Source organism: Rhamphochromis longiceps, linkage group LG23, assembly GCF_057381845.1.
Source record: "Rhamphochromis longiceps isolate RC_006_pf linkage group LG23, R_longiceps_female_GT1.1, whole genome shotgun sequence".
Classification (NCBI taxonomy): domain Eukaryota; kingdom Metazoa; phylum Chordata; class Actinopteri; order Cichliformes; family Cichlidae; genus Rhamphochromis; species Rhamphochromis longiceps.
The window spans coordinates 27,788,082-27,805,341 of record NC_140578.1 but is presented as its reverse complement, the minus strand read 5'-3'; the positions used below and the strand labels follow the sequence as shown (position 1 = coordinate 27,805,341).

The 17,260-nt window shown below is 41.2% G+C and overlaps 1 protein-coding gene across 1 annotated transcript; it reads right to left on the bottom strand.

Moving 5' to 3' along the window:
• Positions 1–8,866: 8,866 nt before the first annotated feature.
• LOC146642102 (neuronal acetylcholine receptor subunit alpha-2-like) lies at positions 8,867–16,897 on the bottom strand. The gene is made up of 6 exons (XM_085397448.1): positions 16,856–16,897; positions 16,649–16,758; positions 12,143–12,362; positions 10,023–10,525; positions 9,127–9,490; positions 8,867–8,992 (listed from the first exon to the last, which is right to left on the bottom strand). The coding sequence occupies exons 1-6, from the start codon at positions 16,883–16,885 to the stop codon at positions 8,867–8,869; spliced, it is 1,353 nt and encodes a 450-aa protein (XP_085253574.1). The 5' UTR covers positions 16,886–16,897.
• Positions 16,898–17,260: the final 363 nt, after the last annotated feature.

Genomic DNA, 17,260 nt, shown 5'->3' with positions numbered 1-17,260 from the left:
TGTGTCAGAGGAGGACTCCAAGGCCACCGCAGCACAAGACACTACATTTGTTCTGTCTGGACTGGCTCCTTTTATTCCCTCTTTTCAATCAGTGGTCATTATTCCAGAGTACTCAGGAGTCCATAAAACCAAGAAGAAGGAGAAAATAAATGGCTTCTCCTGAAAAACTCCTGCAAATACTGTGCTGTTGCTGTGGAAACAGTCACCGAGAGACTTGATAAGCTACATGATTGTAATCAAACAAAAAGGTCAGGTAAAGTAATAATACAACATAAGAAAAGATGCTCACATTTCCTTTACAAACAAAAATAGTACATTCAGAATTTACTTTTATAGTAAAAAATATATAATCTTACTATCACATAAAGAATCACATTCATAAATGAGCATTATTCAGGAAGGGAATAACTTCCTAATACCTTCATGATTATAATGCTATTATTCAATGAAAAAGCTACATTTAACCACAAACTAGAATTTGCTCAACAATTATCATTGCAAACTTAAGTCTCCATATGTCCAGTTGATTATGAGCTCAGCCATTAGCTTCTGCGATTCCAAATAGCTCAAATAACCAATATGAAAGCAATAACTGGTGTATCTCAGTATTTCTCTGTTTTGTCTGTCGTACCTCCATGTCAGTTTGATCTCTCTTTACTGTCGCCAATCTAGAGAGAGAATGTGGAGAGGTGACTTGAACTGGTATCGAGCTGAGTGAAGCTGGAAGGTCACCTGTCAATTGACCATAACTTACCAACCATAACTAGCCTAATAGTTAGGTGTGTTAACATGGTCTATGTGTTAACAAGGAGCTGCTGCTGTGCTGACAGACCCCTAAAGTCTTTCAGTTTGCCTACAGTCACAGAAACTTCAAGATCTTTCTATTAAATTCAACAATGAAATCTGCTTAAACTGAATATGGCCAAGGTGTTGGAATCTCCGCTTTTAGTAACGTGATACACACACACACACATATATGTATATATATATATATATATATATATATATATATATATATATATATATATATATATATATATATATATATATATATATATATATATATAAATTCATGTATATTTTTATACTTAAATTATATATTGTAAGCTTGAATAATCTTTGTTTTAGCAAACCTACTGAGAGGAATTGTTCCATGTTAAAAAATAGATAAATAAAATTATATTCTCAATTGCTATTTAGCATACCCTAAAACACCTTTTTGGCTTGCCACATTATAAACCAAAGCAATGTTTTATTTTCTTATGAATACATTTTTGAGCCATCAAGGGGAAAATAATAACAATAAAAAAAAAATAAAAAAATAAAAAAGGATACAAAGCAGGAAAAGCCCTTTCTTATTTCTTATTTCTTATTCTGTCAACCATCGCTTAACCTGTCAGATTCTGTTTTTTAACTTCGCATCTCTATTAAGAACACCGGCAGTGATGATCTTTGTTTATTGATTTATTTACACACTGATTTACTGATTTAATTTTTTGTTTTGTTTAATTTTTTCCGCTCCATAATGTGGCAGCTCCTATGAGTCCTTATATGTTTTGTATTTTTTTATATTCAGTCCCTTAATTTTCCCATCAGGCTACATCTGACTCTTGACCTTTCTCCTGTATAATCATGAGTAAAACGCTCTGTTAGCTGTTTACTCACCAGCTTTCCAAGCTCTATGGCTGGGACTAAATACACAAGGCAATATTGGGATGGATTAGATGGTTTTTATAATTTGTTTCGTTTGCAAATAAAGTATAAGCTAATACTAATACTGTTTGTAAATGTAATTCATAGAGCAGGTTTGTATTCAATGAGTTTATGCTGGTTTATTACTAGAAACTACATTTCAATGTTAGTTATACTGTCATTGAATTTTACTAATAATTATAATCACAACTTTGAGCAATTTTCATCATTTTTCTCTTGGGTGGCTGCATGTAGTACTATTTTTCACCTTCATCTAACAAGGGAAAAAAGACACAAATGCCTTCAGGGTTGTGTCAGGAAGGACATCTGGCATAAGAACTGTCCAGATCAAACATGTGGAGCCACCTGGTGATCCTGTGTGAGTAAGGGAGCACACCATTTTACATACCTGTTCTTGTAAACTGCACTTGAACAATGTTCTACACATACAACTTGATTCATCGACTGATATTGTGGTAACAATGTTTTAAAGTGCCAGGTATTGTCACTAAGACACATTCTACAGCTTCACCTGCTGGATGCTGATGCATCACAAGCGTGTTCAGACAGTGGAATCTCTCCCAGTGGTGGAGTGAAGCCAGGTACATTTAATCAGCTACAACACTGTAAGTGCAGTTCTGAAGTATTTGAGGATTGCCATTTTATGCTTATGTTATCATTCAGATCTAAGTTGTCAGCAGTTCACCAAAGAGTCATTTTTAATTTTTAGATCGTTTTAATAAAATCATTGTTGGAAGCCTAATCAGATCAAACTACCCCGTACTTTGTGTTGTAGAACTTTTCATTCTTCTCTCAGTCATTAATCATCTCATAAAACCTCACACTGAGAGACGCACTGGAGGGATCATGTCTGCTTTAAGCACCACTGGCCAACATTATCAGACTGGGAAGGGATTTTGCAGTGGTAAGTAGAAAAAGCTCTACTTCACTCTACTTCAGCAATTTAATAATGCATACAGATGAGCGATAGCATCATCGTATAGTGCAGTTCATCAGTCAAAAGGCATTTTTTTTAATAAAAAATGATGACACTTTTAGTCCGTTTTGATGATAACTCCCATCCCAATTCCTGAAAGGTTTAATAGAAGCAAAAAGAAAAGAATGCAATAATTTCAAAATCCCATAAATCTATAGAAAACATATCAAATGTTTAAACTGAGAAAACGTAGCATTTAATGGGGAAAAAAAGGTCATTCTGAATGTGATGGCAGTAACTCATCAACAAACTTTCCTACTATTTAACATCCCCTCTTCTTTTGACTACAGTTTATAAACATCCAGTACCAAATGGCCAGTTTAGTACAATGTTGGGCCCTTTGAGAGGTGCCAAGATCCACAACTGGTCATTAGCACACCACTCCCGGAGTTGTGGCATACATGCCAGTACTACAATTGTAAGCCCCTATTCTTAGATAGACAGCGTCATTAGCCACTACCTATCTGTTAACAGTTTGTTTGTCTCACTCTCCATGCATGTGAATCTGCTAGGATTGGTGCTAAAAGATGTGATTTACACATACATGTTTCTATCAGACCACTTAAAGTCTGCTTTCATGCGCATTATAATGTTAAAGTTTGCCTATTTACTTAATGTGTAACTGGGCTATGAGACTACGGTATATAGGAACTATATGTGTGTTTGGCTGTTATATTGTCTGCTGTCTAAACATATATATATCGTTTTTTTTAAGGGATTCTTATAGCAAAACTAAATGCTTACAAACCCACTCTTTCATTTAAATGAACACCACATCAGGGCTGTTTTCACTTAGGGGTTTTATATTGAGGTCATATGATGTGTGAATGAGGACCCAAATCCAGACTGGTGTGACAGAGCTTATAAACAGAAAATAAACCTTTACTCAGGGGCATCAGAAAAGGCCAAGTGCAGCCATAAAACAAAGCCCATAAATCCAAACAGAGAAACAACAGTGGAAAACAGAATCAGCAGCACAACACAACAGAGAGTTAAGGTAAACTGAGGCTTTAAATACACAGACACTGATGGCTGAAGACACAGCTGAGGAACAAAACACACTTAAACTAAATCAGATTGAGGAGACAAGGTAAGTAAAACTGAATGTAGTACACAAAAATGTTTGTGGTTTTTCTTGTAAGTGTTTAAGTCCTGATCCAGTTGGCCTGCTACCTCAGATGGTTAGAGTGTGGTGCTGATAATGCTGAGGTCCAAGGTCAATCCCCAATGACAATGGGGATCCCCAACGTCTGGGCAGAACGTTCTGCCCAGACGTTCAGAGAGAATTCAAGAAATGTGTGTTACCTCCTCCGTTATAGGAATTCCATGTTGTTTGCACAAATACCTGTGGTACCATGTTTTCAGTGCACAATTCTGTATCTCATTTACACCTTACAACCATAGATGTGATTAGACTACAAATCTGAAATCTATCAGGCCTACTTATTCTACCAAAAATAAATAAACAATTTGATGTAGGTCACGTTTCTCCCATGTGTCATGTTCTAAAATCAAAAGTAGTCCCACCTGAGTGAATATCAGACATGCATCCACTGCTATTTGTTGAGTACAATAATATAACAAATGTGGATAGAGATGTAGATCTAGCCATCTGTAGGTTGGATAGTAATGGTTGTTAACGTGCTGGCAACACTGAAGTCATGGGTGGAGGCTTGATATTGGTTGGTACAGCTTTGATTTTAGTATCAAATGGGTTTCCAGCTCCAGTATGACAGGAACAAAGTTAATGTTGTTTGAAGTAGTTGAAGACATTAACAACAGTATTGCTGTTTTTGTCCTCCCTCCACTTTAACTGTGGTGCAAGAAAAGCCCGAAACTTTTTGTTTGTTTCTTGGCAGTCAAAATCCAAACCCATAATAAGATAAGGTAAGATACATTAACTTAGTCACACACTTGAGAAATATGTTTTGTTACAGCAGAAAGTGGACAGTGCAAGGTCACAGTAGCAAAAATTAAGAATAAACACTGGAATAGGATAAGATAATAAGATACACAATAGAATAGAATAAAATACTATATACAACAGAATAAAATACAATGCTGTCAGAAAAAGAGAATTGCACTTAATGAAATTGCACATGTGTGGATGTGTGTGTTTGGTCAGCTGCGAAGTCTTTGTTGTGGAGTCTGACAGCAGTGGGGAGGAAAGACCTGTGGAATCTCTCCGTCCCACATCGTGGGTGCCGCAGCCACTGAAGGAGCTGTTCAGTGCTGTTCAGCTGTTCAGTGCAGTCTCCTGCATGGGGTGGTGATGTCACTCACCACCTCCACTGAGTCCAGAGGGCATCCTAGAACAGAGTTGGCCCTCCGGATAAGCCTGTTCAGTCTCTTCCTGTCCTGAGCAGAGATGCTGCCGCCCCAGCAGGCCACACAGTAAAAGATGGCTGAGGCCACCACAGAGTCTTAGAAAGTCTTCAGGACTGGGCCCTTCACTCCAAAAGAGGTGAGTCTCCGCAGCAGGTACAGCCTGCCCGGCCTATTCTTGTAGAGGGCATCTGAATTATGAGTCCAGTCCAGTTTATTGTAGCTGTCCACAGCCTCAATGTCCATGCCTTGAATGTTTAGTGGATGCAGTGGAGGATGTTTGTCCCTGCGGAGGTCTACCACTTGGTTTTACTAATACATTTAATACATTCTATTGCCAAAAGCATTCACTTGTCTGCCTTTACAGACATTTGAACTTGAGTGACATCCCTTTTTTAATCCATAGGGTTTGATATGATGTCGGCCCTCCCTTTGCAGTTAGTACAGCTTCAACTCTTTTGGGAAGACTTTCCGCAAGATTTAGGAGTGTTTGGGGAAATTTTTCTCTAGAAGCACGTTTGTGAGGTCACAGACCGGATGAGAAAGCATGGCTCACAGTCTCCACTCTAATTCATCTCAAAGGTGTTCTTTCAAGTTAAGGTGAGGACTCACAGGAAGGTGCCATCATCAAACTGTTCCCACTAAGTTGGGAGTCTGAAATTGTCCAAAATGTCTTGGTATGCTGAAGCATTAAGAGTTCCTTTCACTGGAACTAAGAGGACGAGCCTAACTGCTGAAAAACAACCCCACACCATATTGCCCCCCTCCACCAAACTTTACACTTGGCACAACGCAGTCAGACAAATACTGGTCCAATGGCAACCACCAAACCCAGACTGGTCCATTGGATTGTCAGATGGGGAAATGTGATTGATCACTCCAGAGAATACATCTCCATTGTGCTAGAGTCCAGTTGTGCAGTGCTTTACACCTCTGCATCCGACGCTTTGCATCACGCTTGGATGCAGCTGTTTCCATGGAAACCTATTCCAAGAAGCTCTCTATTCTTGAGCTAATCTGAAGGCCACGTGAAGCTTGAAGGTCTTTAGTGATTGACTCTGCAGAAAGTTGGCGACCTCTGTGAGCATCATGCTCTACCACTTTGTGCTATGCCTAGGCATGTGTAGGTGCTTGATTTTAAACATGGAAGTGATGTGAACACCTGAACTGAGTGATTTGGATGGCTCGGTGAATACTTTTGGCAATATAGTTTACCTCAGAGTGACTTACACTTGAGAAAGAGTGAGAACATCACTTCATATCATAAAAGTTTCCAAAGCATCCACTATTTCGTACTGTTCCTTCTAGTTACTGGTGTAGCTATAAATCCAATGCTGACAAAGGTCTGGATTCCTTTATTGTCATTATGAGCACACAAAAACACAAAAAATCTCACAATCAAAACAGAACCACGTTAAAAGACTATAGTATAACTTTCTGTTAAACAATGAATAATGAAATAAAGTAATAAAAAAAGATGGTATAGCACTGAATAAGAACATTAAATTAAAAAAATGTATATATATATATATATATATATATATATATATATATATATATATATATATATATATATGCACGAAAACAATCTGTATGGCTTACGTGTGCTCAGCTATTGTATTTTCCATCTATTTATGATGTGCATTTGAATTTAACTGTCAAGCTGTTAATGATCTGATTTCCAGGCTGTGATACTTTTTGCCTGAAGGGAGGAGAATAGTCTGTGACGGGGATGAGCAATGTCCCTCGTGATCCTTTTTGGCCTTGTCAGGCAGCGTTGTTGCACTAAGCCCCCAACAGGTGGCAGTAAGACCCCAACAATCTTCTCAGCAATCTGCCTTTCTGTCTGAGACACCGTTACTCTCATACCACAGAGACACAGACAGTGTGCTGCACATTCTATGTGGTGCCTCAGTAGAAAGTGGTGATGACAGATGGGTTAAGATGAGTTATTTTTAACCTCTGAGGAAAATGCAGGAGCTGGTGAGGAGATGTGCAGGCTCCTGGTTAGATTGTTGGTCACATACTCGACTATCTCCACAGCAATGTCAGTTATGTAGATCGGGCTGTGCATGGGCTGCTTTTGAACACCAGATTAAAAAACAAAAAAACCCAAAAAAAAACAGGTTCCATTCTGCAAAAAGTCTCACCTCCTCCTGTAGTCTCTGTCATTGCTGTCTTTGATGAGATGTTCCACTGTTGTGTCATCCACGTAATTTGTGATGTAGTGATTACTGAACTTTTCACCACAGAGGTGGGTCATCATGGTGAAAACGGGGGATTCGTGACATGTCCCTTTGTAGAGCCTGTACATAATGAAATGGTGCTTGATTTCTTATGTACTCTCTGCTCAAATTGAGGTCTATCCGTCTGAAAGACCAGTGTCCATTTTTCCAAGGGGGTGATTCAGTCCAACTCGGCCTAGTTTGGTGATCAGATGCTGAGGGATTATCGTGTTGAAGGCTGAGCTGAAGTCAAGAAAGACCTTTCAGACCTGTGCATTTTCCTTCTCCAGGTCTTCCAGGGTTAATCGAAGAGGAGTGGATACAGCGTTATCAGTGGAACGGTTTGTGATGGGGTGACGGGGTACAACGGAGGTTCTGTGATCATGTCTTTCAAAGCGTTTCATTGTTGTGGGTGTAAGTGCTACTGAGTGATCGCTGTGATTTTATACCATTGTTAACCATTCCTCACCGTCAGTCCCCTGACCGTGGTCGGGAGACGCGAGGGGAGATGCTTCCTCCAGGGCCGAAGTTTGTCCTCCTTCGGGGTTAACTCCCTTCACTTTTGTGGAGTAGTGAGACAGACAGAAATCAGCCGAGGCACCGGAGAGTACTGAAGAGATGAGGCTTTAATAACAGTACTGCACACTTCGACAACACACTGCATAGCCTGTAGCCCGTTAGAACGCTGCTCCCGGTCGCCCTCTCTACCCATGACACACTCTCTCTATTTTTCTCTTTCGCTCCCCGCGTTTCCTTCACGCGCATGCTCACACACACATCACATACACTCCTTACTGCACCCAGTCACACACAAGACGGCAATTCCTGCAACACCATGCTGACACAACGGCCCGGCACAGAGAGATGGATGAATATAATGTCCACCCTACTGTCACTCATTTTATATTCAGATTTTAAAATCTAGTTGCTATTGGTATGGCGAGTAACCTTCAGTAATAGTAATGAATCACACAGCAATAGTACATTCATGTAGTTGTAAAAAGCATGATAATATAGTAATAATCCAAAATATTCATAATACATTACTCTCATTGAGTAACGTAACACGTTACAAAATACATTTTGAGGCATGTATTCTGTAGTGGAATACATTTTAAAACTAACTTTCCCAACACTGAGTATATTATTGTGAATTTTGAAGACGATCAACAAAAAAAATTGTGGGTAATATAATGTTTTTACTGATTTTCACATTCAGTGTGACTTTCACCAGATTTCACTAAAATGTAATTTAGCTCAAGTTGTTTTTGTTATCTACCATCACACAAAATTGAAAAACTGTAAACAACCAGACAGACAGACAAACAGAACCACATACGCAGATGTGAGAGTGAAGAAAATTACAGATACAATGGAGAATAAATAAAGCAGATTATAATATTTATTATTAATTAACATAAGTATATTCCATTTTATACATCAAGGCCATTTCATTTTATAAATATTTGCATTAATAATTAATTTCTCTTTATTATTAATTTTTGTACTTTTTGTCCTCCATGAAATAAGTTTCCTAGACTCGTCTGTTGCAACAAATTTAAAAGCTAACCATGCTCTTCCACTTTTGTATATAATATATTAGTGTTTTTAACATCTAGTCTTGGTTTTAAATCATCCCAGAGAGCCACGGAGGCAGAAAGAGTCCAACGGTCCCCAGCAGACACACTATGATGAACATCCACAGGAAGATCCGGTCTACGACCATGGCCACATACTTCCAGTCCTCCTTCACCTGAGAGAAGACATAAAACCAAAAATGAGCCAGTAAACTTGGAGAAATATATAAAACCCAGGCTGTCTTATGTTTGACACCCCTGATGCAAACTTTTGACCGCAAATCTATAACCAAAAAAATCCAATACTTGCCGAAAAGTCTGCATCTTCTGCTCTTAGGTGTTCAGCGATGTACGTTATTCCCTCCAGGGCGGATATGACAGCAGGAGACAAAGAAGAGTCCCACTGGTTCTGGGTCGAACCACACTCCACAGGGGTATCCCACTCTAAGCTGACAGTGGACCGTGTCTGTGGTAGGAGTGTATAGCCCAGAGACCGAGCAGAAAGACAAGATGGGGACCCAAACCTCTCCAAATGCTCCATGTTTGAGTAACCATGAAAGTCCCAGTGGTTAATTTCATCTCCAGCATCCACATCAGACTCCTGAGTGATCCAGATGCTGTGGGAGGGGCCCGGAGTCTGGAGAGGGAGGAGTTTATCGCTCAGGTGGTGTTGCCTAAGAAAGGTAGATGGGTTTGTAGAAAAATTACAATGACATTGTAACGACAAGCAAAACATTGTGAAAATATAAAACAGAAAAACTAATGATTACAACTATCTGTCACCTTAAATTATATATTTCCCTTATTTTTACCACTACCTCAAATTATCAATATACTTCTACTGCCAATAGGTGGTGGTAAAATGCCTAGAAGCTGTCTGCCAACCACAATTAAACAACAAAAAGAAGTAGAGTTTGGAGGCTGTGAATGTATGGTGGGGCTGCTATGTTATCTCTCTGCAATGTGTATTAAAATCAGCCAAATGGTTCAAGCATATAATGAAAACAATAAACCTGTGCAGAGATTTTGTGGTTTCCTGTGTGGATTACCGCACTAACTCAGTCGAGAGCTAATTAATTGGATTGAATTAGCCAATCCTAAACTTCAACTCATACACATTTGACCACGTAGAAGTCAACTACACTAAGCTATTTATGACCATGTAAAAACCTGCAGTGCCTCTAATGGTCATACAGGCTTTCTCACCTTGCAGGCCTGAGTCCATGATGCGGGCGCTTCATGCAGAGCCAGCGCGGCACCACAGACAGGAAAAGCCTCCGAACCCACCGGGGCATGGTGTGAGTCTCTGATGATCGGTGGTGCACATTCAAAACAAACACGGTGATGATGATTGACAGCGTGACAAAGATCATAGTGAAGAGCAGGTACTCCCCAATCAGCGGGATGACTAGCGATGTGGATGGGATGATCTCGGTGATGAGCAGCAGGAAGACAGTGAGCGACAGCAGCACGGAGATGCACAGCGTGATCTTCTCGCCGCAGTCTGATGGCAGGTAGAAGACCAGGACGGTCAGGCAGGAGATGAGAAGGCAGGGGATGATGAGGTTGATGGTGTAGAACAACGGCAGGCGGCGGATCACGAAGTAGTAAGTGATGTCGGGGTAGATCTCGTGACAGCAGTCGTATTTCTTGGTATTGTAGGTTCCTACAGCGTTGACAATTGCCCATTCTCCACTCTCCCAGTAGCCCTAAAAGTCAGACTCTTTTTAGCCACACTGACATTGTGCAGAGGAAGTTTAAAGTTAAAGCAGCAGGGGGAAAGCCTGTTACAGGAGAAAGCCAGGAAATAACAGAATAACAACAAGGAGGGGTTGGACTGAGAATCTTCACAGGACCCAAACAAAGCAGGGACTTAGTGCTGGAGTGGAATGAGAAGAGTACTAACAACTTAAACTTCACTTGGCTTGACACACCTCCCCCTGCTGGTCATCCTTACCCAGCATACAGTTCATCTCATGAACATTGTCCCCTTCCCTTGTCTTTGCACCTACAGCTTGCACCTCCATGTCCCTCTCAACTGAAAAAGTCAGGAAAGAGTTGTCTTGACTCTACTCTGGCAGAGTGGCTGGTCCTGATGGCATCAGCCCCAAAGTTGTGCTGCTCAGCTGTGTCTTATCAGGAACCAGAGTTTTAAACTGCATAAGGTCCTGACTCTCTCAAGGACATTCTGTCTTGTCCCTGTCCACAAAAACATCTCACCCAACTACTTCCAATGACCACAGGCCAGCTGCGCTGACCTTACAAGTCATGAAGATACTGGAGAGAATAATCCCCCACAATGATTATTGTTTATTGTTCTTTCCTCTTTTATTTTGGTAGTCATTTGTCTCCTGTGTGTTGCAGTTAGTTTTACTTTCCCTGTCACATTCATGTTATCTGTTCCTGTTTTCCCCTCTGTGCCTCATGCCCCTGATTACCCCTTTGTGTATCTGTCTGTATAAATAGTGCTGCCTTTTGTTACAGCGTACTCTCCAAGTGTTGCAGGATAGAGATCTCAAATGCAGACATGTGGAGTCAAACTGAAGAAACAAACTTACTTCTGCATTCTGTGCTTCAAAATCACACCATATTAACTCTTTCCCCTATAAAGACAACATTTCATGACCTCCCCTGTAGCCATAATGACACCTTTTAACACCTCAGTATATCAGTTAAGATGTAGTTTGCAGGCCATTATAATAGTTTCCATGTTTTAAATCCAAGTTCAGAAAAGAGCTTCAAGGGTTCCTCCTAGTATAGGGGTGGCCAACTCCAGGCCTCGAGATCCGGTGTCCTGCAGATTTTAGATGTATCCTTGATCCAACACAGCTGATTGAAATGTCTAAATGACCTCCTCAACATTTCTTGAAGTTCTCCAGAAGCCTGGTAATGAACTAATCATTTGATTCAGGTGTGCTGACCCGGGGTGACATCTAAAACCTGCAGGACACTGGCTCTCGAGGCCTGGAGTTGGCCACCCCTGTCCTAGTAGGTGTCCAAGGGGTAAAGAGTTAAAGAAACCTGCCACGTTTTACAACTCAGAAATCTCCCCAGGATTTGGGGTTTTTCTTTTTTCACTATTCTGTGAATTTTTCCAGAACCTATTACTGCAGTGAAACATGACGCTGGGAAATACTTTGTTAATTAAAATGTTAGCAGCCTGAGAGTTTGGCGGGCATTCTTCTGTAAAACAAAACACATGTGAAGAGCCGATAAGAGGAGGTAAAGAGGTGCAGGAGGTGTTAGGAAGGAAATCATAAGAGAGTATGAGGGAGGAATGTGGAGGGGGAGGGGAAGCAGAGCAACCTCCACCCACGTGTTCCCACCTTCAGGTCCACGGTGTTCTCAAAGGGCTCCAGGTCGATCTTGGCACGGTCATACGTCCAGGATCCGAACTTCATCTTGCAGCTCTGCTGGTCAAAGGGGAAGAAGGTGACGTCGATGGAGCAGGAGGATTTGTAGATGGCGGGCGGTACCCAGCGGATACGACCGGTGTAAAACAGCTGTGCCTTGGTCATGTGGGTGACAGCGAACTCCCCGTCAGCACTTTAACAAGAAAAGAGGGTAAAAAGTTTTAATTTCATTAGTTTTTAAACTCAGAAGGTGAATCAATAAACCTGGAGCTATGCCCATTTACACGAGCTATGCTTAATAATTGATAGCTGAATGTAAATGACACCGATGCAAGCTCATTTTCACTGAAAGCGGAGAGAGTTTCATCTCCATCCAGACCAATTTTAATACTCCCCCGAGCCCCGAGGGCTGGAAACTCAACTAAAACTGTGTGATGCAACATCGCCGTGCATCCGCAACAGAATCAGGGTCATTTATTCAACAGCATAATTTGCATGCATCGCCAATTGATATGCAGGAAAATGCAGAAAATACCATGGAGCTGTTTGTCTCCATGTAAGTGACCTCAACTCCTCTTTCGCTCTTCAATGAAGGAGGACTGTGTTATGGATCAAGCAGCTAATTGATCACTACAGATAATTTCCAGGTCCACCTACAGAAAGTCGTCTCTGTTCAGGAACAGTATGTGTGTCCTTGAGCATCTGCTGTGAGCGTGACTCAATATTTTAAATCCAAATAAAATAAGAGTTAATAATCCTTATTTACCCCCAGATGTTTTTGCAGGGTTTATAGAGATCTTTATCTGGCTTATTTGCTCTTTGGATAGGGGTCACATGATGGTGGTTGAAAACTCAAGGGTTGTAGCTGAATAGTCAAGTTTTTCAGGAAGGTTCAAACTGAGTGAAATGATCCTGAAATATCTGCAAATATCTGCATGGGAAGCGTCGTAAGAACAGGTCGACCTCTGTAAATACGAAGGACAATGCTTCAATTCTTCCTTTATTATCTTTAGGAGAGGATAATCTGGAACACCTGTTGTTAAAGGAGATAATACCATCCCACAAATCATAACGACGAAAACAAATAATCTGCATGGCTGAGAAGTGGCACAGAGCATGTAATTCATTTATTTGTTTTAAACCTTCAGTCTGTTTCTTATGATGTTGGTGCGTTGCACAGAGGGAATATGTTTTTATATATAAAAAATGTCCTAAATTAAGATTATGGGCTGTACTAAATCGTTAGGCACTTTGCTACTAACAGCCTTTCACAAAAACACATCCATTTCTTTAGTTGACCCGAAAAATACAATACAGACATATTTTCAGCAGATGAACACTATCTGAAAGTCATGTCTTTAAGTAACAGGAAAAAAAAATCCAGCAAAGACCTGACACAGGACCTGAGAGATGCACCAGGGCCTTCAACTGATCCATCTACTGTTCACTAAATCCTCATCAGAAATGGTCTCGGTGGAAGTGTGGCTGTCAGAAGCCATTCTTAATGAAGGAAAGCAGGGAGAAAACGCTGAGGTATGAAAATTAAACAAGAACTGTGGCAAACGGTCTTCAGGAGTGATGAATTTGAAATGTTTGGTTCTGCTTTGGTTCATCATCAGTACATACATACATAGGAGGTGAGGAGAGAGGTACAACAAGAGTGGTTTACAGGCATCTCTAAAACACGGTGGAGGCTCTGTCATGGTTTCAGGCTGCATTTCAGCCAGTGGTGTTGGGGATCTTGTCAAAATGAATGAATTATGAACTCAGAAAAGTACCTTCAGACTTTGATCTACCACATAATACCATTTGGAAAATGTTTAACTGATAACAGGTAACTGGGCAAGACACTTTACCTTACCGCCTACTGGTGTTGGCCAGAGGGGCCGATGGCGCGATATGGCAGCCTCGCTTCTGTCATTCTGCCCCAGGGCAGCTGTGGCTACAACTGTAGCTTGCCTCCACCAGTGTGTGAATGTGAGAGTGAATGAATAATGGCATTGTAAAGCGCTTTGGGTGCCTTGAAAAGCGCTATACAGTGGGGCAAAAAAGTATTTAGTCAGCCACCGATTGTGCAAGTTCCCCCACTTAAAATGATGACAGAGGTCAGTAATTTGCACCAGAGGTACACTTCAACTGTGAGATACAGAATGTGAAAAAAAAATCCATGAATTCACATGGTAGGATTTGTAAAGAATTTATTCGTAAATTAGGGTGGAAAATAAGTATTTGGTCACCTCAAACAAGGAAAATCTCTGGCTCTCACAGACCTGTAACGTCTTCTGTAAGAAGCTTTTCTGTCCCCCACTCGTTACCTGTATGAATGGCACCTGTTTGAACTCATCATCTGTATAAAAGACACCTGTCCACAGCCTCAAACAGTCAGACTCCAAACTCCGCCATGGCCAAGACCAAAGAGCTTTCGAAGGACACCAGGAAAAGTATTGTAGACCTGCACCAGACTGGGAAGAGTGAATCTACAATAGGCAAGCAGCTTGGTGTGAAAAAATCAACTGTGGGAGCGATCATCAGAAAATGGAAGACATACAAGACCACTGATAATCTCCCTCGATCTGGGGCTCCACGCAAGATCTCATCCCGTGGGGTCAAAATGATCATGAGAACGGTGAGCAAAGATCCCAGAACCACACGGGGGGACCTGGTGAATGACCTGCAGAGAGCTGGGACCAAAGTAACAAAGGTCACCATCAGTAACACACTACAACGGCAGGGAATCAAATCCCACAGTGCCCAGACGTGTTCCGCTGCTGAAGCCAGTGCATGTCCAGGCCCGTCTGAAGTTTGCCAGAGAGCACATGGATGATACAGCAGAGGATTGGGAGAATGTCATGTGGTCAGATGAAACCAAAGTAAAACTTTTTGGTATAAACTCAACTCGTCGTGTTTGGAGGAAGAAGAATACTGAGTTGCATCCCAAGAACACCATACCTACTGTGAAGCATGGGGGTGGAAACATCATGCTATGGGGCTGTTTTTCTGCCAAGGGGACAGGACGACTGATCCGTGTTAAGGACAGAATGAATGGGGCCATGTATCGTGAGATTTTGAGCCAAAACCTCCTTCCATCAGTGAGAACTTTGAGGATGAAACGAGGCTGGGTCTTCCAACATAACAATGATCCAAAACACACCGCCCGGGCAACAAAGGAGTGGCTCCGTAAGAAGCATTTGAAAGTCCTGGAGTGGCCTAGCCAGTCTCCAGACCTCAACCCCATAGAAAATCTGTGGCGGGAGTTGAAAGTCCGTGTTGCTCGGCGACAGCCCCAAAACATCACTGCTCTCGAGAAGATCTGCATGGAGGAATGGGCCAAAATACCAGCTACTGTGTGTGCAAACCTGGTAAAGACCTATAGTAAACGTTTGACCTCTGTTATTGCCAACAAAGGTTATGTTACAAAGTATTGAGTTGTATTTTTGTTATTGACCAAATACTTATTTTCCACCCTAATTTACGAATAAATTCTTTACAAATCCTACCATGTGGATTCATGGATTTTTTTTTCACATTCTGTATCTCACAGTTGAAGTGTACCTCTGGTGCAAATTACTGACCTCTGTCATCATTTTAGGTGGGGGAACTTGCACAATCGGTGGCTGACTAAATACTTTTTTGCCCCACTGTATAAATCCAATCCATTATTATTATTATAACATTTTTCATTTTCAGCATGATAATGATCCCAAACACACTGCCAGTGCAGCAAAATCATACCTGGATAGAAAAAGACACAGTGGAACACTATCAGTCATGGATTGGCCTCCTCAGAGCCCGGACCTCAACATTATTGAAGCAGTGTGGGATCATGTTGACAGAGAACAGAACAAAAGGCAGAAACATCCAAATAAGAGCTTTGAATGTCCTTCAAGAAGCCTGGAGAACTATTCCTGAAGACTATTTAAAGAAATAACAAGAAATAATTATTTAGGCACCAGAAGCAGAAATACTATTTGTTATTAGTGAAAAATATTTAAGTATTTATGTGTTGCTCAGTACTCTGTTTTCCCAATAGAATATAAAGAAATGAGGGGGAAAAACTGTATTTGGATTTTTTAGGATCATAGGCTGCCTCTCAAAATGTTTACTCTGTTATCTGCTCATTGAGGTTAGAGGACACTTTAAGGAATAGACATGCTGTCCTCCAGAGAACTTACCGGTCAGTAGAAGGTGGTGTTGCACTTGCAAGCCTCTTATTTCAAACATAACTTGTGCCTAAGAAGGTTAGGCGTGCAGCACAAGTTACCGTGGCGATGCAATCTGGTAAGATGTAAAGAGCACCACTGTAACGCTGAAAGCCCTGGGTTTAACCTGGGGTTACCTTGCTAAGCCCCCAAATCCTGGCCTCCTGGGATAGACTGATGTCATTGCTTCTCTACTCTCAGTGAATTTTAAGATGAGTTTGACAGGATGAAGGAGGACGAGGAGAAGGGTGGACTCGTGAATCATGCGTGTGGTTTTTACTTGTTGTACAGCACAATGTCGGGCACCCAGATGAGCTCAGAAGGGACTCTGATGGACGTCACATTGTTGAAGTCAGAAGGACTCCACCGCAGCTTGTAATCCGTCCATTCCTTTCAATGAATACACATTTTTATGTCATTTTAGGACACAAAACACATTTGAATTACATTTACTTAACTTTCAGACCCAGTTTTTGTTTTCACCCACCTGTTTCAGCCACACGTTGGTTGTCATCATCTGATTTTTCTCATCCTGTTTTTTGTAAATGAAGTGGACACAGCGAGTGAGCCATGCATCTAACGCCCTAGTAGGTGCAATGGCACAAAACAGAAAGGGGGAATAGTTTTTAAAGTTTTGAAGGTATGGTTAAATTTCCTACCACATCTATAAGCTGGGCGATGGACAGGCCAAACTTGACGATGACCACGTCTGTGACGTTCTTCGCCGGTCGAGTCCACTTGCTGTAGCCTCTAAACAAACTCCTGAAGAGCTCGTCCTCAGTGTGAACACGATCCCAGTCCTCAGAGAGCACTGATAGAGAGGCAGAGACAGATCAGCAACACTGTCGGGTTCAGACTATCATCCTGCAGTAGTTTAAAAGTGCTTCCTTTG

What these genes read in the sequence shown, in the direction of transcription:
- LOC146642102 (XM_085397448.1), bottom strand. Translation starts at nt 16,885, where the DNA reads ATGATGACAACCAACGTGTGGCTGAAACAG. An exon ending in AGAACACCGTGGACCTGAAG is followed by an intron (nt 10,526 to 12,142) that starts GTGGGAACACGT and finishes TCTGACTTTTAG; the next exon opens with GGCTACTGGGAGAGTGGAGA. An exon ending in CAGAAGATGCAGACTTTTCG is followed by an intron (nt 8,993 to 9,126) that starts GCAAGTATTGGA and finishes GTCTTCTCTCAG; the next exon opens with GTGAAGGAGGACTGGAAGTA.